The sequence below is a fragment of the Lampetra planeri genome, chromosome 4, assembly GCF_965212315.1.
Source record: "Lampetra planeri chromosome 4, kcLamPlan1.2.h2, whole genome shotgun sequence".
NCBI lineage: Eukaryota > Metazoa > Chordata > Hyperoartia > Petromyzontiformes > Petromyzontidae > Lampetra > Lampetra planeri.
Window position 1 is genome coordinate 31,368,241 of NC_136110.1, and position 27,235 is coordinate 31,395,475.

General features: G+C 52.5%; 1 protein-coding gene across 2 annotated transcripts; it reads right to left on the reverse strand.

The window, feature by feature from the left end:
* Positions 1–761: 761 nt before the first annotated feature.
* Positions 762–26,112, reverse strand: LOC144717937 (uncharacterized). Of its 2 annotated transcripts, none has more exons than XM_078593755.1 (10): positions 25,945–26,093; positions 15,123–15,173; positions 14,402–14,533; positions 9,763–9,867; positions 7,511–7,759; positions 6,425–6,702; positions 5,315–5,437; positions 5,047–5,136; positions 3,463–3,766; positions 762–2,996 (listed from the first exon to the last, which is right to left on the reverse strand). In XM_078593755.1, the coding sequence occupies exons 1-10, from the start codon at positions 25,949–25,951 to the stop codon at positions 2,299–2,301; spliced, it is 2,037 nt and encodes a 678-aa protein (XP_078449881.1). In that variant the 5' UTR covers positions 25,952–26,093; the 3' UTR covers positions 762–2,298. The 2 variants fall into 2 exon arrangements, with proteins under 2 accessions (XP_078449881.1, XP_078449882.1); XM_078593756.1 differs by having other exon boundaries at positions 2,847–2,996; positions 3,404–3,766; positions 25,945–26,112.
* Positions 26,113–27,235: the final 1,123 nt, after the last annotated feature.

Sequence of the window (27,235 nt, forward strand, 5' to 3'; positions counted from 1 at the left end):
CAACATCGAAGCAGTTGGCAAGAGCTTTCTGGGAAAGATCCCAGGCGTGAACGACCCCAAACGCTACGGCTGTAGCGAACCGACCGACCGTCTAACATTCGGGACCGTGGTTCGACACAGGGATCGACTCGATGTGCCTCGTGGAACGTCGGCCCAATGTTCGCTCCGGCCACTGCAAAAACTCTCCGGCTCGCAGCACTTGTCGGCTTTCGTCTTCATTATTGCAACGCCGACCTTACTCGCATTTCAAGAAAACACCTCGGCAAACTACAGCTGTCATCGGCGTCAATGCACGGCCATACGGCTTTTACGGCCACGCTAAAAACCTTGCACTGGCTCCCCATCGACTCAAGGAGAGAGCCCAGGAACGCTACACTGTGCCACCAAACCCTCTCTGGTTCTCTCCAAGTCTCGCCACGGACCTCTCCAACCTTGTCACTCAACTGACCACAGCAAAGCACCGCGTCCTACAGAGCGGATCTAAGGATCTGCTCATCGTGCCCAGAAAACTGGCTTAGCAGCGTTTCACCGTAGCTGCACCGACAGCAATCTTGAACTCTGACCCACTGCACACACACACACACGCAGCAGCAGCAGCATCATCCAATCGTCCACCTTCAAGCAGCAGCTCAAGGCCTTCGCCTGCCAAGGCCCTGGCCTGCCCAGGCCCTCGCCTGTTCATCCTGGCGTACGAGAGAATTTTGAGCTCTAGTTCCGCGCCATTCCAATTCTCGATCGAACACTGCCTCCGATGCGCGAAGTATGTGTGCATTATAAATTGTGTTTTTATTATTATTATTATATACATGTACATCTTGATCCTAGGAACTGATATGAGCCGTAATAATTATCGAAGCGCACACCGATTTCCCGAGCGGGGAGCAATTGAGAGGGGCGGCAGCTGCCAAAGTGACCGCAAATAAAGTGCACGCGAACCGCACTCTGAAGGATAACATCTCATAAATATACACACACGTATATCATTTTTATGTATATAACTTATATAATTTGTTTTGCAATACGTAAATAACTAAGCTATTGAGAAACGTGTGTACATAGGGTAAAAAAATATCTGCACGGTCGCACGAATAATCATTCATTGTCTTATTCTAAGCCCGGCCTGTGTCAGGAACGGGTGTGCGCCACAGAATTCGTCCCCAAAAGATAAACAAAAATCTAAATGGCTCGACACGTCAGGAACAAATTGACCAATCGGCATGCGTGCTACCCTCCTCTCGGGAAGGTTTCCTCCGATTGCCAATGTCGGTGACCCACCAACTATAAACCTTACCACTTTCACACGCAGGAGGCTTTCGCGAACATTATCATCCACAATGCAGGTTAGATCGCGTAAATATATAAACGCGTCGTACTCAGATTGTAAATGTTGTGGCTTGGCTCTCCAACACAGCGGTGTGCTGTACTAATACACTACACTATACACTACACTGTACACTACACTATACACTACACTACTATACACTACTACACTATACACTACACTATACACTACACTATACACTACACACTACACTACACTATACACTACACAACTATACACTACACTATACACTACGCTATACACTACTATACACTAAACTATACACTAGTGCTGTACTAGTAACGAATTGGTAATTGGCTGTGTAGGGTGGTGGCGGGTTTAACGACACATTTATATATTTGCGCGTTCTAACCCAAAAAACCTCGATTATAAACCTCATCACATTTGCCAATCGGCCGTGTTGAAAGTAAGTCGTTACACGCTGCAAATGCCCGACGGTTGGCAACACATCGCATGTCACATAGGACCTCGCGCGAATGCATGTGAGCATCCCGCGCGAAGCGTAACAGTGGCGACCACAGGTGGTGCCATCCAGCCGTCGGTCATCCCGGGATGTTGACCCACAACGCTTGGGTCTCTCTCCGTGACCTCCTGTCCCAGGGAGCTTTCGACACGTCGCGCGACTTTCTCGAACCGCACTCAGCCTGGCACAAGCGCCACGGTGGCAAAACACGTCACTTCGTAGCGAACGGCTTGCGCGCACGCACACACACGCACACGGGAGCTCTCCAGCTCACGTTGGGTACACACGCGTGCGGCATGCGCATTCACGCGCACAGCAACGTCTCCGTTCTAATGCAAATCGGCACTCCCTACGTCACACGGCGGACGTATTTACCGATCATCGGGCGAATGCGCCGTTCGAACGGAGAAAACCGCCAAATGCGGCGACGCGGACCGTGGGTGGTGGCGGTGGCAGCTCGCGAGGGTCCGCCGTGCCGACGCGCTGCACGCCGCTAGGGCGTGTCGCCGACCATCGAGGCCTCCTCCGGCGGGGTCGCGAGCGGTTCCGGCGGGGTCGCGAGCGGTTCCGGCGTCGGAGCAGACGCCTCCTCGCCGCCAGACGGGCTCTGATCGTAGGCCCGTGCCACCGTCGCCGTCGTTGCCGGCAAATCGGGGCCAACCGTCCCTGGCAGAGAGTCGGTGCCATCCCACGCGTCCTCGGCGGTTTCCGACGCGTCTTCAAATTCCGGCTCGGAGGGCCCCGGGTCGCCGGGCGGGCCGGGCCAGCCCGGCGCACCGAGAGGGCCGGCTATGCCGGGAGGGCCCACGTCGCCCTTCTGGCCGAGCCTTCCCATCTCTCCCGCGGGGCCCGGCGGCCCGACAAAGCCCGGGGGACCCTCGGGGCCGTGAATGCCGGCCGGGCCGGGTGGGCCCGGATCGCCAAAGAGACCCTCCTCTCCCTTGAGCCCCTTGGGTCCGTCAGGCCCCACGAAGCCGACAATTCCCGGGTCCCCCTTCTCGCCCCTTTTGCCGGGGGTTCCTCTCGGGCCTGTCAGGCCCTGCACCCCCTCGTGGCCAGGCAATCCCGAGACGCCTCTCTGCCCGGGGCGTCCTGCGGCGCCCAGGTCTCCGACGTCGCCCTTCTGGCCCTGGTGGCCTAATGCCCCCGAGGGGCCCGTGTCCCCAACCTCGCCATGGGGCCCTGGCAAGCCTTGGTGGAGAGAGAGAGAGGAGAAATGCACGCCCACAATTACAGTCGTATCCACGTTATGTCTACGTGCAGACGGTGTGTGCGGACAGATGTGTGCGAGACTGATCTGGTACTATTGTTATCATCTAATATTATCATCTAACGAGTCTAATGTACAGCAGATATTGAATGAAAAAACTTTGACTTACACGTCGAAAGACAAAACGTGGGAAAGGCGGCATTTTTTTTTCTTGTTCTAGAATTTAAGATCGATGGATCGACCTATGTATGGAGAGCTTCTTTCACACCGTACGTAGGCAACTGTGAGGGGGAAGGTCAAGGAGCTAAACACAAAACTCACTTCTCAAGAAGTGAGTTTGTCAATCGAGATGATGCAAAAGTGCACAGCTCCGGTGGATTCCTAATACCGGCAGGAAGAGCGTTCCAGACGGCCGCAGAAGCGCATCCGAAAGCGCCGACCTCTGACCTTGCACGGTGACTGTGATGCCGTGCGCGATGACCTCCTTGTCCTGGTCCAGCAGCCTCAGCTCACTCATCGCCGCCGACAAATTGGACGCCTCCATGTGCAGCCGGTCGGACAGCAGGATCTGGCGCGCCCGCATCACCCGCAGGTTGAAGCCCACCAGGGTGGCGGAGTGGGAGATGCGCGCCATGTCGGCCCACGTGACGCCCGACGGTTCGGAAGCGCCGCTCACCACCTCGCTCAGGTACAGCGCCAGGCTGGCGAGGTGCTGCTCCGTGCCGTTCATGCTGATGCGCACGTTCTGCACCTGGCGTGCGCGTGCGCGTGCGTTTGGAGGGGGTGACGCGAGCGCATTCGGGAGGGAAAGAGAGAGAGACGGGGGGCGGTAGCGTCACCTCCGCGCGTTGCCTTTGAATAACATTCGCCCGTGCACGGTCAGTTCCGCGGTAATGGAATCGCGGACGAGGGCAAGGAGCCTGACAATTACAGCTGAGCATTAATTGGGTTTATCATGTGTATGTTTGTATATGTGTCCTTTCTCTGCACCTCCGATTAGCAAGGTTGGCTACGTACGGTGCGAAAGAAGTTCAACGTACATACGTACATGTACGACACGCATTTCACTCGCGCGATCCGATTTACGGGATCGAGTGGAGTTGCCCGCTGGGTGCAAACCGAATCCAATTTTACTGCGAAGTTCACGCAGCTCCTCTATTCCCTTCATGCAGCGAGCGTGCGATTGCCAAGCAGCACGGCAGCAACCTCCAGACGGACAGTACAAGTAAAAGAGACAATACGAGCGAGACAAAGGAACGTAGAAGGAAAATAATAAAATAATAAAAATAAAACATTATAAAATACAATTCTCACGACGTTTCGGCCACAACGCAAGCAGCCGTCCTCGGGTGAAGAACAGGTCTGTCGGAAAGACAGCATCTGAATGAGCACTACCAAGCTTGGCAGCGTATATTTAAGCTAGGTTAAAGGGGGAAGGGCGCCTTGACAAAGGAATTTGCATATTAAATTCCAAATTCCAAATATCAAATTTGTCAAGGCGCCCTTCCCCCTTTAACCTAGCTTAAATATACGCTGCCAAGCTTGGTGGTGCTCATTCAGACGCTGTCTTTCCGACAGACCTGTTCTTTACCTGAGGACGGCTGCTTGCGTTGTGGCCGAAACGTCGTTAGAATTGTATTTTATTATGTTTATTTTTATTATTTTATTATCTCCCTTCTACGTGACTTTACCGAAAGAACCAAGAAGATGAATCCCTGCAGTCACGAAAGCTTTAAATCGAAAGAGACAAAGGAAATTACACTATTTATTTTTTGACAGAATCGCGAGCCCAAATCTGAGCGATTCACCACGTCGTCGGCGGTGGGGCGGGTGGACCGATGAGACTGGGGATCGGCAACCGAAATAACAAGTAGATACATTTTTTTTCGAATTCGGTAAAAAAAATATTTGAATAACACCACCGTGCAGTTCCTTAACGATCCACCGCATGCAGATCCGGAGCCGCAGGTTGCCGACCCCCCAGGCGAGAGGCTTTGCCACGGCCCCAGCTTGGTGGTTGACCTCACTCACCTCCAAGTCCTGAATCTCCAGGCGCGAGTGGACGCTCTCCGTCTTCACTTCCATCTGCTTCTCCACGTAGCGTAGCTGCTCTGCCAAGTCCTGCGCACACGAGGAATGTAATCCGTGACCATTCCTTTAGGGCACCCCCTCCGACCGCACGCACGATCCCACCAAAGTCACCGATCGCACCGCACCGCGGACCCGCAAATCGTCGATCCATTGCAAGTATGGCGAGCGTGCCGATCGACTCCCCTGGCACGTAGGTCACGAGCCTCACCTGCAGCGCATCGTCCTGCGCGCTCACGGCCGCCGACAAGTTGACCGCGCGCTCCGTCAGCTCCAGCATCTCGGCCGCGGCCGCTTGGAGCTCGGCGATGTGCTCCCTGGCGCTCGCCGACGCCTGCAGCGCCACCGGCCGCGTTTCACCACCGCGGGGAAACGCGTTCGTGAATTGGCACAACGTACGTTCAGACGACGTCCGTTCACACGACGTTCAACTCAAACAACGTTCACCTCGCACACACGACGTCCATTCGCAACGTACATTTTTATCGAATTCGACATAAATGTCTCTTCTTGTTATTTTGGTTGCAGACCCCTGAGATGGGCCCCTAGGCAAAGGACCGTAATGGCCACCCCGGCCAAACCCGACCTTCTACGTAGTCCGGCGCCTGCCGAGTGAACATCGAACGTTCGGCCACCACCGGCATGGCCTTTGTGTTTAATTGATTGTCCTTCCCCCGCACCTCTGATAAGCACGGTTGGTTACATTAAGGTGCGAAAGAAGATCAACATGGCGTACAGACAGACATACGTTCAGTCGAGGGCCCGGACCGTATTGCTCTTCGGCCAGCGTTAATTTTGCGTCTTTTTTTTGGTTTGCTAGTGGAGGAAGGATCTTGAATCGTGAAGATGAACACGACTCTCTGCCAGAGACCTCGGCGTGAGCGGCTACGACGAGGTGGAAGAAACTATTCTGAATGAAGATGATAATAATATTAATAAAATAAAAACATGAAATTTGCAAAGCTTCACCGGGCAGCAATTCGCTCGCTCTCGTAGAGAGAGAGGGAGAGGGGACGACTCACAGTCGCCAAGAGGAACCACAGACGAGCGGGTGCCAAATTCCCCCACAAAGCTCTGTGGTCCTCTATGTATAAAGTTGTTGTCGGACGATACATGAGAGAAAAAAAGTACGCAGACTGCGTTAATTTAGCAACGTTACGGGAGACGGCGGTGTACTGAGGAAGACCGGACATGACAATTGGCAACATTCACATTTACTGAGTTCACCGAAAGGCTGATGTGACAATATTGTGGGGGGCGAAGTGGGGGGGGGGGAGGTGTAAATCGCCCGCTCCTTCACGCGCTCGCTCGCTCTCACGACCTGCGCGGCGGCTCGGCCCAGCTGGTCGATCCCCTCGCGCAGCAGCCGCTCCTCCTCCTCCCCGCCGAAGCGCTCCGCGTGCTGCAGCGTCGCGTCCAGCGCCAGGCCCAGCGTCGTGGCCCGGTGCTCGCCGCGCTGCAGCGTCTCGGCCAGGAAGGCGCGCGGGCCGGCCAGCCACAGCGCCAGCCGCGCCTCCAGGGAGCGCGCTCCACGCGCCTCCTCGTCCACCGCCGGCTCGAGCTCCTCCCGCACGGCGCTGCGCAGCGACACCTCCACCCCTCACGGCCCACGGGGCAGACACAGGAAGGGGGGAGCGAGGCGCGTCGCGACAAGGTCCGTGGCCGGCTTAGAAACCGCCGCTCCGGGGGTCAAAGGGTCACAACGATGTCACCGCGCCCGCCGACTCGAGAGAGCCGATCCCCCTACTGGGTTCACGCTCCGGCTGCTGCTCTTGCCATCCTAGATTCTAAGCCAGATCCAGCAGAACGCGAGCGATCGTGGTGGAACTAAACTTTCAACTATTTAATTTTTACCAGGTAAGAAGGCCCCACCGAGCTGCTATATCGCTCTTTTTCAGAAGCGACCTGGCCACAAATGATAGGTCAAAGAAGTGGCTTATCGTGTGGAAATATATAGCAGGCAGCGCGTGTTTATTCTAGATGTGGAGCAACATATGTATGTATGTTGTACTTCTTTCGCACCGTGCGTAGACAACAACAACAACAAAAATCCACGCGTCCACTGGGAGAACACGCAAACTCCAAATGTTGCAGCAGGCGTCAGGGTCGGGATCTAACCGACGACTTCCTACACACCAGGCAAAGTAGTTAACATCTCGCCATCTCACCACCACGCTCGCACACACTCGCTCACCACACGGTCCTCTCTCAGACGTTTCGAAATGGGGAGGGAAAATCTGGAGGACCCGGAGAAAAATCCACACGAACGCAGGGAGAGAGAGAGACACCACAAACTCCAAATATACAGGAGGCGTCAGGGGGTCGGGAACTAACCCACGGCCTCCTGCGTACCAGGCGAAGCAATCAACATCTCTCTGCAAGCGGACACCGCGCGGCGCAATCGTACTTTGCGCGAGCGTGGGGTCGGTCCGCGAGGCGTTGACGGCGGCGCGGAGCGCGGCGGCGTGCAGCACCCGCACCGAGGCGCTGGCGTCGTCCACCGAGGAGGCGAGCGCGGTGCTCAGCTTCACCAGACGGTCCAAGCTGTCATGCTGCTCGGCGCGCTCCCTCGCCGCCAGCTTGTAGCGGCGCAGGTGGCGCGTCACGACGCCCAGCTGGGCACGCACGTCCGAGATCTCTGCCCCCGTGTCCCAGCCTGGGGGTGAACGCGGGCCAGGGGAGGTGGGGGGGGGGGGACACGACGTCGCGTGAGAAATTAATCGCATCGCGCTCACGAATATGAATTGTGATAATGAAAATTTCGATTTAAAGCTTTCGTGACTGCAGGGATTCGTCTTCATGGTTCTTTTGGTAAAGTCACGTAGAAGGGAAATAATAAAATAATAATAATAAAAACATACCAAAATACAATTCTCACGACGTTTCGGCCAAAACGCAAGCAGCCATCCTCAGGTGAAGAACAGCTGTCTTTCCGACACACCTGTTCTTCACCTGAGGAAGGCTGCTTGCGTTGTGGCCGAAACGTCGTGATAATTATTTTATTATGTTTACATTTTATTATTTTATTATTTCCCTTCTATATGATAATTTAATAGATGTTATATTTTTACTCGGGGTAGCAACACTGAGTAACGATATAGACCCTTCCCTTGTTGTCGCCTGATTGACTCGGTTCTTCTTTTGTTGTCTTTGTGCTTTTTGTTTTGGTGCTGGGCAGTCGTAGGGTTTTCATATGCTCGGTGTGTGTATGCGTGTGTGTTGGCCGTCTTTCCCGCCGTACGTAGCCAACCGCTTAAATGGGATTTTGCTCCTAATGTATCATTACTGCGCGGCGTTGTGGGATGCTGTTGGCCTGAATGACGCTGCTATATAAAATGAAAGTATTATTATGATTATTCCAGAGGGTCCTGCTACATTGGGACGTTTGTGCCATCGCCAATCGCACCGCGGGCTTTTAGCTCTAGGAAGAAACCGGAGAACGGGTGGGGGGTGAGATCACACCGCCCGGCTGCGTCCGTGGTCCCTCGGCGATTGCGAGAGAAGCAATTTGCGTGAACGACGGTGACGCTGCTCCACATTCTTAACATCGTGAACACATATTGCACTCGCGTTGTCTCGAGGTGTTAATCCGGCAGCACGCTGTCGAAGAAAATAACCGTCTATCGTGTCAATGCGAATGTTACCGAGCGTTCTTTGGATTTTAACGCACCCTGGCAGGGGTGCACGAGTTTGACAAACCCTCGGTGTGACCCCCACCAAAACCTCGCCTCCCAACGCGCTGGTGGAGCCACGGGACCTGGCGTCGTGGCTATGGCATTCGGTCTTCACCAATGGCATCGGCGAGCGGCTAAACCAACGGCGAGCGGCTACTTAAGCAGGGAGTATTGCCGCATCCATGCGTGGTTCCCAGAAGCAGACTTTGCAGGAGCGAACATTGGCGACTGCGCCGCATTGACGAGTCCTAATAATGTCTGTCTGTTGTCTGTGCAATGCTGATGCTGCTGCCGCTGTCAGCCGGGTCACATCTCACTCAAAATGCACTTCGATGGTGACCTCTAACAAGAGGGCCACAATGCATTTCGATTTAAAGCTTTCGTGACTGCAGGGATTCGTCTTCTTGGTTCTTTCGGTCAAGTCACGTCGAAGGGAAATAATAAAATAATAACAATAAAACATAACAAAATACAATTCTCAGTGAGAATAAAAATAAAACATAAAAAAATACGATTCTCAGTGAGAATTGTATTTTATTATGTTTTATTTGCATTATTTTATTATTTCCCTTCTAAGTGACTTTACCGAAAGAACCAAGAAGACGCAATGCATTTCTTCGGGAACTGCCGACGGTTTGCTCCGTCCGCGCACGTTGCGCGCTGTTCAGAACGTGCGCTCACACACCGTCGGGAACGTCGCTCTGCGCTAGCGCGTCTGAAAGCGACGCACGGGGGAGTTGGGGGGGGTGCGAGCGATCATCAGGGGCAGCTCTCGGCGCTTTGGCACGCAAATCTGGCTGTGACGGTCCCACCTGATGACGGAGACTTGTGTTGCCTCCGAAACGTCGTGATTTTTATTTCTTATTTTTATTTATTTTTATTTCATTTTTTTACCCACGTGACTTTACCGAAAGAACTAAGAGTATGAATCCTTGCAGTCACGAAAGCCTCAAATCTAGAACGCCACGAGGGGACAGCGCTGCACCTGCTCCAAGTTGACCGAGGCTCAGCTCCACTCCCTCCAGCCGCCCCCTCGACTCGTCCCGCGCCGCCTGCAAGACGGTGGCGGCGCCGTCAGCCCTGCGCAGCACTGCAACCCGCGCGCAAAGACAAAAGTTCCCCATGTAGCCTTCCGCAGGCTGTTGGGGCAAGTGCTGCTTGCGAGTCGAAGCACTGTGTCGCGTGGCATGGTGATGCCTGGCCACATATAGCAGTGGTACATCTATATATATAAAAGGGAAATGTGTGATTATGTGTCTGTTCGAAATGTTTAGCATACTTCCCGACATGCAACAAACTTTAAATTTGGCATGTGGGTAGGTTCCAGACTGTACACAATGCAAAAAGTATAAAAATAGACTTTTGTATTTTGGGGGGGGGGGGGCGGGGGCGCAATAATGGATATATTTTGCACGGCAAGTGAGCGGTGACGTCACATCTGTGATGTCACCCGCATGCGGCAGCGTCACGCAGTGTGCCTTCTGACGTCACGCCCCCCCCCCCCCATCCTCCGCATAGACCGTGTATTAATCCAAGGCAAGAATCCTGTAGTAAAGCTAGTCTATATATTTATGTTTTTATACATTCTCTGTGTACCTGAGGACGTCGACAAGAGCAGTCACCACACGGGAGGTCAATTACTGCAACAACACAGGCCTTTGCGACATATCGCTCATTGCTGATATGATAAAGTGGCTTTTTACTACTTTTTGCAGCAACAACAACAAAACTTATATATTCTTGGTTCTTTCGGTAAAGTCACGTAGAAGGGAAATAATAAAATAATAAAACAATAAAAATATAAAACAATATTTTATTATTTCCCTTCTACGTGACTTTACCGAAAGAACCAAGAATATGAATCCCTGCAGTCACGAAAGCTTTAAATCAAAACAACAAAACCATCAACCAATTAGGACTACGATACAGGAAAATGTTCCGTACGGTTTTTTTCAATTCTCTTTGCCTGACGAGGAACGAAACGCTTTGTTTTTTTTAAAACACCGCAAAGTCAAACGAACTGAAACCAAACGGGCGCATTCCATGTACGTGGTGGATGCGCCTTCATTATCCCGGGCGCGTCAAACCGTTGGACTCGTTCCACCAATCAAAGCCACGTGTATCCGTAAGGGGCCTGTCCATAAATGACGTCACGCGATTTTCGACGATTTTTGACCGCCCCCCCCTCGTCACACGGCGTCACAAAAAGTCAAACCCCCCTCAAATATGACGTCACGAAGCTCTGCCCCCCCCCCAACCAAAAAATAAAACATGCTTCAAATCACTTTAAACTATTGTCATTGTAGTGCGTATTTAATGTGGCGCTGCACTCTGATGTTGTAGGAGAAAACATTTATTTAAAAGTCTATTTAATTAAGTAGAACGTGTTGTCTATATTTATTTAAAGTTGCGCATTTTGATATGACGTCACATTTCTCAACCCCCACCCCCCTCGTCACACATCGTCACAAATGTCTGACCCCCCCCCCAGGTGCGTGACGTCATTTATGGACGGCCCCTAACCGTGGATAATTTACCTTTAACATTAACGGGCCAAAGCAAACTTTAATAATAATAATAATAATAGTTTTAATTACCCTTTTATCTGGCACAAAAAAAACTGACACCTTTTTACGGGTGTCAGTTTTGTGCCAGATAAAAGGGTAAAAACCCCATTATTATATTTTGCTACTGGCAAAGGAGGTCTCAATGATGCAAAGCAAACTTCTTTGGGGGGGGGGGGAGGGAAATGCCCGCAGCCAGACTAAGACGCCTTTACGACACGCAGAGGGGTTCAGTGTTATTGCCCGAAGCTCGCAGCTTGAAGGCATCCTTCGAATCTCGGCGTTCGCAAAGTTAAACCAAAGCACGGAGCTTACTTCCGTTCAATGGGTGACCCGCCGGGCCTCTTCCAGAGCTCCCCCCCCCCGCCCAAGCTGTGGAATTCACTTCCATTGAATATTCGATCTGCTGAGTTCCTCGGTTTATTGAAATCCCACCTTAAGACATTTTTTTTTACTAAAAGGCCGTTTCTCCTGATTCATTTGGTTCTGTGCTTTGGGAGTGTGTGGGGGAGGGGGGGTATTTGTACCCGTGGTTAAATCGTGAGCGTGCGTGCTTATGTTAGGTTTTATAATTGTTATTTATTTGCTCGCTTTTAGCTCTGTGCAGCGTCGTGTGACCTCTGGTTGAAACGCGCTAAGTGTAATTTATTATTATTAAAGTATTAAATGATTACTTGCATCTCTGACTTCTTCCTTGAGCCTCTCTGCTGCCACACCTTTTGCTCCGTCCTTTTCGAGTCGCACGTGTTTTCGTCGCGTACGGATGACCTGTGCCTGTACCGAACCGTTTTTTCCGATGCCGCTTGCCGTCACACATTCTACTTGCGCTGCTCTTTCGATCACAACCATCAAATAGCTCGTTGGTTAATTGTGCAATAATCCTCTTAAGGACGCCCGCACTAGGGAACTCCACTCACCTATCACCCCCCGGGATGCCGCAGAACAGGGGTCCCCAGCCCCCGGGCCACGGACCGCTACCGGTCCGTGGCCTGTTAGGAACCGGGCCGCACAGCAACAGCAGCAGGAGGTGAGAGCGGTGAGTCCGCGCGTGGAACCCGCCCCCATTGTTTTATGATTGACCACTTCCATCCGCGCCTCCATCCCGCACTGCGCACTGGTCACAGTCACAGTAAACCCACAAGCTCTAACCCCTAGTAGCCAAAATGAGTCAAAAAACAAACGTCGCTGGAGAGCTTCTTTGAAAAGAGGGAAAGACCCAATGATGACCCCCCCCTCCCCCCGGTCCGTGAAAAAATTGTCTTCCACGAAACGGGTCCCTGGTGCCAAACAGGTTGTGGACCGCTGCCCTAGAATGGTTCCCAACAGTAGAAACACACGCCCTGTTATTAGTATTGACGTGAACACCGCTGCAGCCTCGGGCGGCGCTCTCTCTGGCTCCGTATCCACGAACTGGGTGGAGGTGCCGACGCGTCGAGAGATGGACCTCTGCGCCTGTGTGAGAATCGGCGATGAGAGATTCTCTTGCCAAATTGAAAACAGATGTCTAACCGACTTTTTTAAAACTCTCTTACATATTCGTATCTGTGGAGGGGAGGGCGGGGTTGTTAAGAGAGAGGAGCGCTGTAAATGAGACGTGTGTGCAACAGCAGAAGAGGTTATCAGAGATGAAAGTAAATAAACCCCAGGACATAAACCCCCAGGAGAGTGGGGGGGGGGCTACCCCCACCGGTACAGCGGGCCGCTCTGTTATGATTACAGCTATCAGAGGAGATGGTTCAGGACGCATCCCTGATCCCCTCCCTATCGCTAAACCCATCTCTGGAAGACTCTACCGCTCCAAAATAATTGACTGTCCCCTGACCCGATTATCAGGTCCGAGCTAAGCGCATATTCATTCCGTCTCAGTCCTCGCCACTCAATTCACCTCCACTCACTGCATTTTTGTTGTTCTATATATCTATATAAACCTCGCGTAATGCTTCCTAGCCGCTTATGATTAAAATGATTAAAATCTTAACGTAAACACCGTTAAAATATTAACGCAAACCACGTACACACACACGCACGAGCGCGAGCGGTGATGCAGTGGTTAGCACGCTGCGCTATGAACCTGGCGACCCGGGTTCGATTCCCGCTTAAGGCCAACACCGGTGACGATTACCTGAACCGGTCCTGGGCCTGCCCTAGATCGGCTCAGCCTCAAATAAGTACCTGGTGTGGTGTGTAGTAGACGTAGCCACTAGGAAGACAAAGGCGGCCGCGCGTGGTGCTGGCCACCCACCCCCTCGTTTGCCGTGCCGGCCTTTAAAGGTGCTCGCTAACAGCACTTGCCCCTACATTCTGTTAAGGCTATACGGGGGATCTTTGTCTTTGTGCGCAACGTACGGCCATTTGTCGATGCATTGCTGGGAGACGGCCCCCTACCCACGGCGTGCGGCGGGGTCATGGGATGGGGGCGCTTATTTGACCGCACTTCACCACGCTGGCGAGGTGCGGGGTTGTTTGGTGAACGCGCGGGAGCCGCAGACGTGGAAGCGCCAAAACGCGCAAGTTCAACGGTGAATGTAAAACACACCCACGTGCTCCCCACGCAGATTATTAAACAAACACAAAAATATGTAATTTCTCTGTCAGCCTCAGCCTATGTTTTACGGCTACATTCCACCAAGTTTGGCTAAAGGCTCCCAGTGGCTCGGAGTTGCTCTCGACGCACGGCACTCCGAGACCCCCCACGCCCCCCACTCGACAGAGAGAGAGAGAGAGATGAATCCTCGGCCATTTCCATCGGTGTTTTCTCTTCCATCGTTACAGAATATCGGTCGCGAGTGATACCAGAACTGGCCCTGGGTCACTCCCCCTCCCCAGCCCGCCCCCACCCACCACCCCAGCAAACATGGAACATTGAGCCAACTTGGCCCAACGGTTCCAAACACGTGGCAAAGTTTGCCCAAAGTTGCGCGTTCACTATCCGCCCCCGACGAGATCGGCGGCGAGCGAGGTGACGGCACCGCGAGAGCGCGAGGCGTCGTCGGCGGCGATGTGGGACGGCCTTCATGCACAGCAGCGGATGGTGGAGCGTGGCATCGGCGCCGCCCGTACCGATACAGGCGAGGGCGGCGACGGCCACCGCCAGGGCAGCGGCCACCGGGTAGAGGGCGGAGATGGAGGCTCGCAGCAGCTTCTGGGATCGGCAGCCAGGGCAGCCCGAGGCTCGCGTCTCTGCAGCAGCATCTGAGAGAGGAGCGTGTGGTGAGCGAGTGTGAGCGGGAGAGTGTGGTGAGCGAGTGTGAGCGGGAGAGTGTGGCGAGCGAGTGTGAGCGAGTGTGAGCGGGAGAGCGTGGCGAGCGAGTGTGAGCGGGAGAGTGTGGTGAGAGAGCGTGAGTGAGTGAATGGTTGCGAATTGGCGAGGTAGTTAACATCTCAGCACGGTGGCGAAATGTGAAGCCCCTTGCCTGGTGTGCAGGAGGTCGTGGGTCCAATCCCGACCCTGACACCTGCTGCTGTATATTTGGAGTTTGCAAGTTCCGTCTCCCCGTTGTCGTGTGGATTTTTCTCCGGGTCTTCCGGTTTTTCCCTCCAACTTCGTTGAGCTATCATTTGTGGCCAGGTCGCTTCTAAAAAAAGAGCTTAATAACTCAGTGGGCCTGACCTGGTAAAGTAAAATTAGTTGTAATAGGCGGGGCCCCCTGCCCAATTACCCCCCTACTTCCTCCCCCCCCCCCTCCCCCATCTTCGTGGTGCCCCGTGCAGTCGCACCGCCTGCACACTCGATGGCTATGCCGCCGATTCAGTATAAACGCTCTGCGGGAAGTCCACTCACCCAGGTGTTTCCAGGGATAGGTTTGCATCTCTTCCCCTTCGCCCACGTCATCTGCAAGCGCACACACGCGCGCGGGGGAGAAAAAAATCCCGTTAGAGAGCGCCCATACCCCATCGGCGTGGCGATTCAAATTCAAGACTCGGTTCATTTTCCTCTCTCGTCCATCTCTCTCACGCCCGGGTTTTTACGCTCCATCAACACAAACGTAACATGAGCACATCGCTTGCATACAGTTTGCGTGAATTAAAAATAATTGGTCCATCGCGCGCGCGCCATTCAATGCGCGTGTGCTTCGTCAACTTGAACGCATCCGACATGCCATTGTGCAGGGCCTCGTCAGTGAACCGCTCACGCCGCTCACGGACCACAATGCACGGTGACCTCTCGGCTTCCGAGGTCATCTATTTTTGCCCCTCCACCCAACAACGCTGCGGTCAAACTCAAAGAGGCCTTCGTCATATTCTTGGGTTTTTCGGTAAAGTCACGTAGGTAAAAATGTTTTTAATTAAAATTCATAAAAGTAAAATAAAAATTAAATAAAAATCACGACGTTTCGGAGGCAACACAAGCCTCCGTCTTCAGGTGGAACCGTCACAGCACGCTCGTTGTATCAACACTCCTACAACATCAGAGTGCAGCGCCATATTAAATACGCACTACAATGACGATAATTTAAAGCGATTTGAAGCATGTTTTATTTTCATAATGGAAATATGGTTTTGGGAGGGGGGGGCAGAGCTTTGTGACGTCATATTTGAGGGGGGGTCTGACTCTTTGTGACGCCGTGTGACGAAGGGGGGTCAAAAATCTCCAAAATCGCGTGACGTCATTTATGGACAGCCCCTTTACGTTAAGCTCGCGACGGGAGAATGGACGTCAATCGGTGAAATCCGCGGATCGGTGGCAAACCAACGCTCTCGAAATCTGTGTCAAGCACTCGCTCGAATGGTGAACGTTGACCCTGCTAAGGCACGGCAAGACGGCCAGACAGCGAGAGGTGGTGGGAGAGCCATCGTGTACCCGACAGTGGCTCACGATGGCAACTACAAACACCGCTGAGATGCGATTAATCCACCCTTCACTTGAACGCGTGAGCCGCTTTGTTTATTATGCTTGTTGAGTTTTGGAGCCAGGCTCTGCCAGGATTGGGCGAGGACCACACCACCACCCCTCCTCCACCCGAGCTACAACAACGACAACAATAAAACAAACAAACATACAATTAAAGACAATTTATTTAATGAACTTTTTTTTTACCTTAAAATCTTATCAACGATTAGCGTACCGTCTGGGACCCATATCCCGTGTGGAGTTTTAAATATGCTCCGTAATAAACGTGTATGTACCCTACATAAGTGTTTTGTTGGAGGGGGGAATGGTGGCACAGTGGTTAGCGCACTTCTGCTATGAACTTGGCAACTTGAATTCAGAATTCCCGACTGTGGGGCGACATCAGTGGCGAGTGCGATCTGATCTCCCCCAACCGATGGCAGACCCCCGTCACCTTCACCAACCCGCATTGACCAGCGTGGTGAAGTATGGCACAATCAAATCTCCCTCCCAAGCCCCCCACGATCAACACAGCGTGGGGTGGCCCTCACCCACCCGCGGCTGTGAATTACAGCTAAGTATACCACCCGGATAAGCTCCCCCCCCTCTCTCCTCCCCCTTAACTTGTATTTAACAAACTTGCATCTTGGAATCCCTGCCTCACTTGATACAGCAAATCTGGCTGTGACGGTCCCACCTGATGACGGAGACTTGTGTTGCCTCCGAAACGTCGTGATTTTTTATTATTTTATTTTTATTAATTTTAATTTCATTTTTTTACCTACATGGTGACTCTTCCGAAAAAACTAAGAGTATACCACCCGGAGTTGAGGACACGTGCGATAACGACAACGTGGGGTCCATGACGCTGGCGCAAAACGATTGGACGGCCCGACACAACGCGAAGAGTGATATTGTCTCGGTGATGTGTATTTTTTTGTTTAATTCGTATGAACGGAGCGAGGAGTAGAATTATGCTTGGGGTGGGGGGTGGGGCGGAGAGGGACGCGAGATTGACGGTGCCGATAAAAGTTGCGAGCGGCGTGAGTGAAGACCCCGCAGCACAGAGCGAGCGGCAGGCGTCTGGGAAGAAAGTCGCCACGCCGTGACTTCAACAACGCTGGGAAGCAGGGGGGGTGGAGGCTGTCCCCAGCCACACGCCTCTCTATTCATCTCTGTTCATGGACAATGTCGCGCTGTTTATTTCGTGGGGTGAAAACATCTCACGTGCATTCCCCCCCACCCCCCGTTCAAAAACAACAATGATGACGCTATTGAAATGCTGACGCAGCAGCAGCAGCTCTGCTTTTGCAAGGCGCACAGATGGAGGGGGGGTGGGTGGCGGGCAGGAGGGGGTAGGCCTTGGCAGGCCGTCACCGTGTCCCCACGTGCACCTCGTCTGCTCCCGTCGATAAAACAGCAGCCGGGCAGGGGACGCGGCCGCCCGCCTTGCTGGACGTGCGGAGGGCGCGTGGCGAGCCAAGCGCCCAGCCGGTAGGAGAGTCCACTTCATAGCCTTGAGTGACTCCTTGCACAGATTCCTCGCGGAACGTCGAACGCTAATCCTGACCTATGGTCGGCAATTGTGACGTTGACGTGTGTGGCCACGTGGAACTTCCTGCACGTCGTGCGGAGCCAACCGTGCGAATTGGAGCGGAACCACTTCTGGCGTGAAAACCTCTTTGTTATTCTTTGGCTGTTCCTGTAGTTTGATTGGACTTTACCAATACTGGGTTGCTATCCATTGTTACGAGCTTTTGTCATAGTTTGTCTGCATTCTGTCTCTATTGCGAGTGTAGTTGTCAGTATTATGACTATTGTTACGAGCTTTTACAGTATTTCCGATTGGATTGTATCTAGACTTGTGCGTAGTTACTTACGGCGCGCTTGGAGATATTTCAATGCGGGAGGCGCTTTGTAAAATTATCATTAACATATTATGAACAATAATAACATTACACACACGCACTTCCCACGCAATCCGCCTCTTCTCTCGGGCCATTACACAAACCCCACGCGCCCGCCGTCACAGCCGATTCCCGTTTCTATTTTTCGCGACGGCAAATCGTTCCTTTGACGGAGGGCACGTGTGCACGCACGCGCGCGCATCGGTGCGCGGAGCGTGAACCACGGAACGCATTCCACCTCCTCCACCTCCTCGTCGTCGTCGTCGGGACGGACCGGCTGTGCGTAGCTAAGAGACACCACGGAGTGCCGTCCCATCGACTGGGAATTTTTAATCCACCGTTGCCAGCAAGGGGCCCCTAGGCAGGGGGAACCAACCCGTGAAGTTCTCCTCCCACCCACCTCATTCCCATACCTCCCCACGGCCACATCTCATCCTCCTACCTCCTCCTCCCACAGATCGGCAGGAACTCAAACGAGTCCCCAGTGCTGCGAGGTTTATGGACAAAGAATGAGGTCACTTGGATGTGCCCGAGCTCCGCTGGGCTGGCCAACACAAGCAGCACACTGGGCGCTGGGAGCAGGGTTGTTAAGCAAGCGCCGATCTTTCGACAATGTAAAGTTACCGATTCGAATCATTGATCCCGGTTAAATTTACGTAACAAACTAGGACCAATGTTTAATCGAGAGGGCCCTTGCCTATAAACATCTAGCACTTCACCTGCAGAATTAGTTCAAGCAAGTCTGACCCAGACGATGAGACAATGGATGACAACAACCGATCCAGAGTTTGAAACGTTGAACCCAAATCTGCTGAAATGAGTGCTCCCAGATGGTCGTGTGGCTGATGGGATTTGTAAAAAAACGTTTATTTTGTTATTTATATTCTCCACATACGCATTGAACATCATTGATTATCACATCACAAACCAGCTGAAAGTATCGTGAGCGAAGGGATTCATTATATTTGACTAATGACTGCATCGTTACATGGCCAGTATCCATGAACCACATGCAATAGACGCGAATCAGAAATCATCGATTCTTAAAATGCACGCGTAACAAGCTTATTAATCTATGACTCAATGAATCATAATGTTCCCGACCTATTATTCCTTTTTTGCACGACTCTCACGATCAAACCATCCCAGCTGCACCCAAAGCTAAGTAAGCAAAGGTGGCGCCTGGATTGCACGCGACTCCTTGGGGACCAGACGGATACATACTCTTAGGTTTTTTCGGTAAAGTCCCGTAGGTAAAAAATAAAATTAAAATTAATAAAAGTAAAATAAAAAAAATAAAAACACGACTTGATACAGCAATCGTGCTGTGACGGTTCCACCTGAAGACGGAAGCTTGTGTTGGCCTCCGAAACATCGTGATTTTGTATTTTTTTTATTTCACTTTTATTAATTTTAATTTTATTTTTTACCTACGTGACTTTACCGAAGAAACCTAAGAGTATGAATCCTTGCAGTCACGAAAGCTTCAAATCTAGAACCAGAGGGATAGCGCCGAGGCTTCCACTGCGCGGTGGCCAAGAAGATGCTCACACAGCGAGTGGAATGTTTCAATCTGTGCGGAACTTGGAACATTGTTCCCGGCTCGCGCGCGTGACTCTCCCCAGCTACTCCGGTTTCCTCCCACGTAAAGCCAGACGCTCATTAATAAAATTGGCCAAATACCTCAATGTAGCAGGACCTCCCCTCGAAAGCAAACGAGTCTTGAGACTCAAATGTAAGGCTTCCTTCGGTAAACAGCGGGCATTCGTATCGCTACAGGGTTCTTTCCGTCCTCCCCATCCAACTCTCGCGCTGTGCACATGGTTCTTGTCACTGTCTCCGTGGCGCCAAGAAAAATGCATTCCTCATTCCAGGATGTGCACGTGCGTTCGCAGAAGCAAGGCTCTCAGGGACCGGGGCGAGAAGTCCGCGTGCACGGGGTGGCACCACCTCCAGCGCGGGCCGAGCGCTCCAGGGCTGGCTACTCCAGCCGTGGCGTGTTTGTTTGTGGCCGCCGATGGAGAAATCATCTCTCTCTGGCCACACACGACGGCTGCTGCTGCTGCTGCTGCTCCCGGTCAGTTGTGGGATCTAAGGAGTTTCGATTTAAAGCTTTCGTGACTGCAGGGATTCATCTTCTTGGTTCTTTCGGTAAAGTAACGTAGAATGGAAATAATAAAATAATAAAAATACAACATAATGAAATAAAATTACTTTATTATTATTTATTCTTTCCATTCTACGTGACTTTACCGAAAGAACCAAGAAGATCTAAGGAGCTGGTGGGGGGGGGGGGGGGGGTGATGACCCCCTCCTCCTCTGCCCACCTCCCCCCCACCTTGGGAGGCTTCGATATCCGCCTCTGGGTGCCACGAGGAGGCCCCACAATCCCCACGGCGCAGCTGCCCGTGAAGGGGTCGCCGAGTGTAAAACGCTCGTGCTCAGCAGGGCCCTGCCACCACGACGTTGTTAGGCCAATTCCTCTCTTAAGAACGATTTGAACGCGGGAGGAAACTCTCCGTATCCGGAGAAAACGGATGGGTCCGTGAGCCCACTTGGCAGTGCTGCCTACCTCGTGGCCTGGGGTTAATTTACCCACTTTTAGCACTGCCATCTTCCCGGCCAAACTGGGACCAATCCCCCACAGGGTTTTGGGAGTTTTAACAAAATCTCAGTGATCCGGAAACTCCCGCCCGCCGCCCTTGCCTTAAAATTTAAAGAGGAAAAAAAAGAATGCACACCACATGGCATGTCCAGCCAGCACCCCCCCACCCCCCACTGAGCCGTTGCCCAGGGGTCACGCTGTCAACAAGGCAGCGCTCCATTCCTCCAGCTCTCAATTTCTGTCGCTCTGCTTGAGCGGTGCAGATTTCAAAACAAAACTCTGTAAACTATTTTTTTTTATTTTGCCCGGTAAGAAGGCCCTCTGAGCTATACAGCTCTTGTTCAGAAGCGACGCGGTTATCACAAATGATAGCTCAACGAATTGGCTTTACTCATTGCGTCGAAATTTACAACATCCAAATATTCTAGATTTGAAGTTTTCGTGAGTGGAGGGATCCATACTCTTTGGTATCGAAAGAACCAAAGAGTAAGTAAGTATCCAAATACTCTAAACGCGTGATGTTGAGTCTAAACGTGGAGGGGAAAACCCCGATGAACCGGAGAAAAATCCTGGCGACCGCGAGAAGAGAGACACGCAGACTCCAAATACACAGACGTCAGTTGTCGGCATCGAACCCACCACCTCTCCTGCATACCAGGCGAGGGAGTCAACATCTCCTAGCCACCGCGGCTCCCCAGCTTCTCCCGGTGCCACGAACCTAAACGCGTTTGCGCCACCCGGTCCCGCGGAGGAAGAGTGGGGGCGGGTGGGAGAGGACTCATTTGGAGGGTGCTGGGAGCGTCCGAGCGATGTGCGTCGCCACGTGCCGACGTTTGAGAATGTGCCCAGTGCCCGACTCACTCCGGCCACGTGACGCCGCACGAGGTTGTGTTTACAATGACGCCCGCGCGCTGATGCACAGCGACCGCTTCTCCGAACGCGCTCTCTGCATTTGCAGCGCTTCCTTGCGCCAATCATTGTCGTGATCGTCATCGGCCATGATCTACCCGAGCCGTCGTCATCTCGAACAGTTCTGCGAATGCAGCGGTGCGTCAAGAACCCCGCAGTATGAGCCGATGTCATCGCTCCATCTCCATTCATTAGAAGTAGTATTTTGCTTAACCATGTGAGACCTCAAGAGACCAGGATGAACCTCATTTGCAAGAGTGACCTGTGGGGGTGCAATGACTTTGCTGCCAGTAGGGAGGGAGGCGATGCTTGAACCTGGGTGTTTGCAGGCGTCCCCGATTGAGTCGCTTGCGGTTGAAGTTTTTCATTTGACGAAAATGGAACCCTGGTCATCAATTCGAGCTTGCTACAATTTTGCTGTCGTGCAAAAAAAAAATGTAGGTTTGTAACAAAAAAAATGTGCGGAAATAATGTTGCCAAGTGTTTATCAGTTACATTTGTGATATTGAAACAGCTGCTTGTCCTAATTACACAAACAGGATACCGCGTTGTATAATAAATAGTGTGCTGATGTTAGGGGTCCGCATTCACTCACAAAGTCAGAGTTTTTAATTCCTCTCGTAATGTGTAAACATAATTTGCTTTGTGTAAACTTACACTGTCAATGTATGTAGGAGTGTGCATTATCGGTTGTGGAGGGGTTAGCGCTACGCTGCGCTATGAACCCGGCGACCCAAATTCGATTCCCGCTCACGGCCAACACCGGTGACGAATATCCGAACTGGTCTCGGGCCTCCCCTGGGTCGACTCAGCCTTAAATGAATACCCTGGTGCGGTGTGTAAACATCTGCGCTGGGGGAGACAAAGGTGGCCAGGCGTGGCCATGCCGGCCTCAATAGGTGCTCGCTAACAGCACATGCCCCAACAGCCTGTTAAAGGCTTTATGGGGGGATATTTTTGGTTATTGTTCATCAACATTGCACGCGCAGTGCACACGCACGCATATGTACGATTCGCACACAGATAGCATACGTTATGCGTACACGTGCCATCGCATAACACAATTTAAACGCTTGAATATACACATAACGGTCGATATGCAATAGCGTGTGCGGACGAACGATATGGCCAGCGGGCAGCAGAAGGGTCGTGCATTCTTGAATCCATCCGAGCTGTCCTCGACTATTCATCCCCTCTGCGCTCTCCCGCTTCCTCCCACACTCAAGGCCGAACGAACCACCCATTCACTGGGATGTGGCAAAACAATTCCAATGTTGCAGGACCCTCCTGCTCACAGAGCATTGAGACTCGGGGAGGCTTTTTATCCTGGATAAATACACAGCCAGCAATCCCCGACCACTGTGTCCTAAATCCACTGCTGAGTCAAACTAATTTCTTTAGAACTGTTTTTTGTGTGTGTTAAAGTTTGCTGTCCTTCCCCCGCACTTCCGATTAGCTCGGCTCGCTACGTACGGCGCGAAAGAAGTTCAACGTACATACAACATACATGACAGTAATAGTATTACAATGACTGAGCAGACCCTCCAGGATGCGCCTCATCTCATCAGATCTCGCAAGCTAAGCAGGGAAAAGAGCCTGGGTGGGTGGCCGCCTTGTGCAAAAGGCATTTTGGGTAGCAGAGGACGGTGCAACAAAAACATTGTTGTACAGTACTGCATTCACCCCCACACCACCACCACACTGACCATCTAAACGTGGTGAAGTATATGGTCAACTAAAATATCCCTCGATGGCTCGCTGGGTGCGGGGGAGGCCCTCATCCAGCAGTGGATTGGACTGACAAAACACGGGCCTTTGCGCGTACACGATGGGCCTAAATAAACACGGTTGGCTACGTACGGTGCGAAAGAAGTTCAACGTACATACGTACATACAAACATGCACGTGGACACACACACACACAACGTGCAAGCGCTGACATCATCGCCAAGCATTCTACGCGATGCGCGTAACGCGCACGTGTGTTCCACATGTGTTCACCACAAAAGACAAAGATCCCCTGTATAGCCTTAACAGACTCTAGGGGCAAGTGCTGTTAGCGAGCACCTATGAAAGCCGGAACGGTACACGAGGGGGGTGGGTGGCCGGCACCACGCCCGACCGCCTTTGTCTCCCCAGTGGCGAAGTTTACACACCGCACCAGATACGAATTTGAGGCTGAGTCGACCTAGGGGAGGCCCAGGACTTGTTCAGATAATCGTCACCGGTGTTGGCCGTGAGCGCGTTAACCGCTACACCACCGCTCCCCACAGTGTGTGTGTGTGGTGGACACCACGAAATCCTCTCTCCATGTCTCTCCCATGAAGCCCTCTCTCTCTCTCGTCGTGGCTTTGCGCACCACGACTCGCCCACATTGGGGACAGCTGCGAAAATGAGCGGCTCCGTAGCTCGTCGGATTCCTCCGGCAGACGAAGCAAAGATTCCGATGGTGAAAAAATCCCTCCTGAGCCTATCGCGAACATCATACGCGCGAGCTTAAAGCTTTCACGCGTAAGCTTTCACGACCAAATATTACGATCCCATCATTCGTTTATTCTGGGGAAGATCATGGAGTCTATAATATCTTCTTTAAAAAAAACTATAAACCGTTCACCACCCGACACAGCCAAACAAAACAAGTTGGGTCTGTCGTACAAACTTGTCAAACTTTATCATGGCACATTTTGTTTTGCCTGTATCAAAGTGTTAAAAAAATAAGACAAAGTCTGCATTGATCACACGTAATCGATCCATATAAAATTATCAGAGCATGTGTGTTTGCGTGTTCACCACAGGTACTGTGTGTGGTTAATGCAGAACTTTATTCCTTGCAAAATAAATTATTTGCTGTTTGAACGTCTAAACATCTCACCCGTTTCATTGCCAGAAAGGGTAAAACACTGCTCTTATTTGTCCACTCTTTCTCAAAATTCGCTTTGAAATGTCGACGTTCGTCCTCCGGATTTGCTTCAACCCCCCAAATCGACCGGAGTGTGTGCCCACACGTGGCGACTTGCTTTGATCGGCTCTGTCGGCTGGTGAACGCTTTCTAGTGCAACAAAACGAACACATTCTGTTTACCGGAACGATCTAACCCCAAAATAACTAAAGCATGAATCACACGACACGTGAAACGGGGTAACTTGTTTTTTGTTCAATTGTGTGATCTGTTGTTGTTTCTTACGAGTGACTTGAATCATGCAAGAACAACGTTGTGCCTATGAGTACCAACGATTACCCAACAAGACAAAGATCCCCCGTGTAGCCTTAGCGGACTTTTGGGGGCAAGTGCTGTTCGCGAGTGCAGTAGCCTATGGAAGGCCGGCACGACACGCGGCATTGGGGTGAGGTGGCCAGCACCCCGGCCCGGCCGCCTTTGTCTCCCCAAAGTGGCGACGCTTTACACACCGCGCCAGGTACTCATTTGAGGCTGAGTCGACCTAGGGGAGAGGTGGGGGTAGCCTTCAGCCGAGTGCTGTTGACCAGGGGGTGGTGGGGCGGCTACACACGTGCACACGTACAGAGCCTGTTGAGTAGTAAAGGCTTTTAATAAAGTGCATTGCTACACTTTCATACAAGCTGACGTCGAGTTTGTGTGTTGTTGTTGTGTTATTGTTGTGTGTGTTGTTGTGTGTATTGTGTGTGTTGTTGTTGTGTGTTGTTGTGTGTGTTGTGCGTGATCCATGAGCGGTGTTAAAATCAGCTTTTCTTGCATTACCGGTAACTGGTTTGGAGAACAAGGGGGGGGGGAACCGGTTATCGGTTTGCCGCACGTACAGATTGTCCGAGCAATACAACACAACATGTATGTTGTGCACACGTGTGCGTGTTGTGTACACGTGTGCAGTGACCTGCGCGCGTGTGTGTATGCATGTGTACGTAGTCGCGTTCATGCACACGTTCCTGTGAGTTTGTGCGCGTGAAACTCGGACCATGTGCATATTGCACCCTACGTGTGTGTGCACACACACACACCACTGTGTCTGTGTGTGCACACACACACACCACTGTGTGTGTGTGTGCAAGACCTGCATACATACGGCTCGCGTGTGTGATCGTGGGGAGCGGTGGCGCAGTGGTTAGCGCTGACCACTGCGCCACTGAACCCAGCGGACGCCGTTCGAATCCCGGTCACGGGCAGCGTTCGGTGGCGAACGTGCGTGGCGTTCGTCCACACACCACCCCGTCTACAAGGTGCTGCTCGCTAACAGCACTTTTCACCAACAGGTCGTGAAGACCAACACCCCCGAGTGATCTCTGTCTATACGCGGTGTGGACGCGCGCGTGTGCGTAAAGGGTGGCGATGTGAAAACTCGCGTAGACGTGCTGATTGCCCCGAGTCGTACTTCACCTTGCATGGCTGTGCTTGCCCTCGGCGACTCAGAGCTCGCCCTGCGATCCAGACAGCATCCCAAGCCGAACGCAAACCACGACCACCAGCACCACCACCACCAGCACCCCCTAAGCACCCCACGCCGGCCGAAGCAAATCGGCAGTGTCTCCACCTTCTTTCCTTTCTCTCCGTAACAACTCCCCCCACCCACCACCCTCTCGTTAATTATTTATTTAGCCCCCCCCACCCCACTACTCACCCACCCACCCACTCACTTCCCCGGGTGTTTGTTGGGAGCCCCCCGGGGCCGTCGAGACACGCGGTGGGGTCCGGGCCCGCTGCTCGAGGTCGCCCTCTGGTGGCAAGTCCCCACGCGTTGCCACCTCGCCCCGCCACCCTCCCACGTGCCATCCCAACCAGTGACAGCGAACATCAGAATCACGTTTATTTATTAACCGTCTTTATTTTAAATGTGATAGCACCTCCACTCAAGGGGGGGGGGGGGCTATTAAAATATTGTACACCGACATAAAATGCAAAGACAATAAAAACACATTCCTGCGGAGGGAGCTGGTAGGAACGTTGGGTTGCTCGGGCAATGGCCAGGGTCAACGGCGGCGTGGTGTATTCCGCAAATATGACCGACTGTGAGGGCGGGCACAAGCCGGCGTGAGTAGGTTAAACGTTGAGTTTTATAAGGGCACCACTGGGTGACCAGCCCCTCCCCACCCAGCCCCACCCCTCCCACCCCCACCCAGCCCCACCCTCCCCACCCATCCCCTCCCCACCCTCCCTACCCAGCCTCTCTCCACCCAGAGAGAGGGGAGGGTGGGGAGGGGCTGGGTGGGGAGGGTGGGAGGGGTGGGGCTGGGTGGGGAGGGGCTGGTCACCCCGTGGTGCCCTTATAAAACTCAACGTTTAACCTACTCACGCCGGCTTGTGCCCGCCCTTACAGTCGGGCATATTTGCGGAATACACCACGCCGCCGTTGACCCTGGCCATTGCCCGAGCAACCCAACGTTCCTACCAGCTCCCTCCGCAGGAATGTGTTGAATCCGGCACCGCTTACGACCTGACGCCACGTGGAAAAAAAGAAACGATGTGCGGAGTTGGGCGACGTCTCATGTTAGACGCGAGAGAGTTGGTTAATGTGGTTGTTGTGATTTTCTTTTTAGGTGTTATACTTAAAGTGTATTTCGCAAAAGTTGGTGGCTCTTCGTTTGTTATCGTGCTACGCTAAGGAGTGGCTGTGCGCTCAAGAGCTCGGCTGGGCTGGACTGCTTTAAGAGGGGTTGAAAAGAGGCCCTCT

Coding starts and splice junctions, on each gene's coding strand:
- LOC144717937 (XM_078593755.1), bottom strand. Junction 9,868..14,401: donor CGCCGCCCTCGCCTGTATCG/GTACGGGCGGCG, acceptor CGCGGGTTGCAG/TGCTGCGCAGGGCTGACGGC. Junction 6,703..7,510: donor CGACCCCACGCTCGCGCAAA/GTACGATTGCGC, acceptor GTGGGCCGTGAG/GGGTGGAGGTGTCGCTGCGC.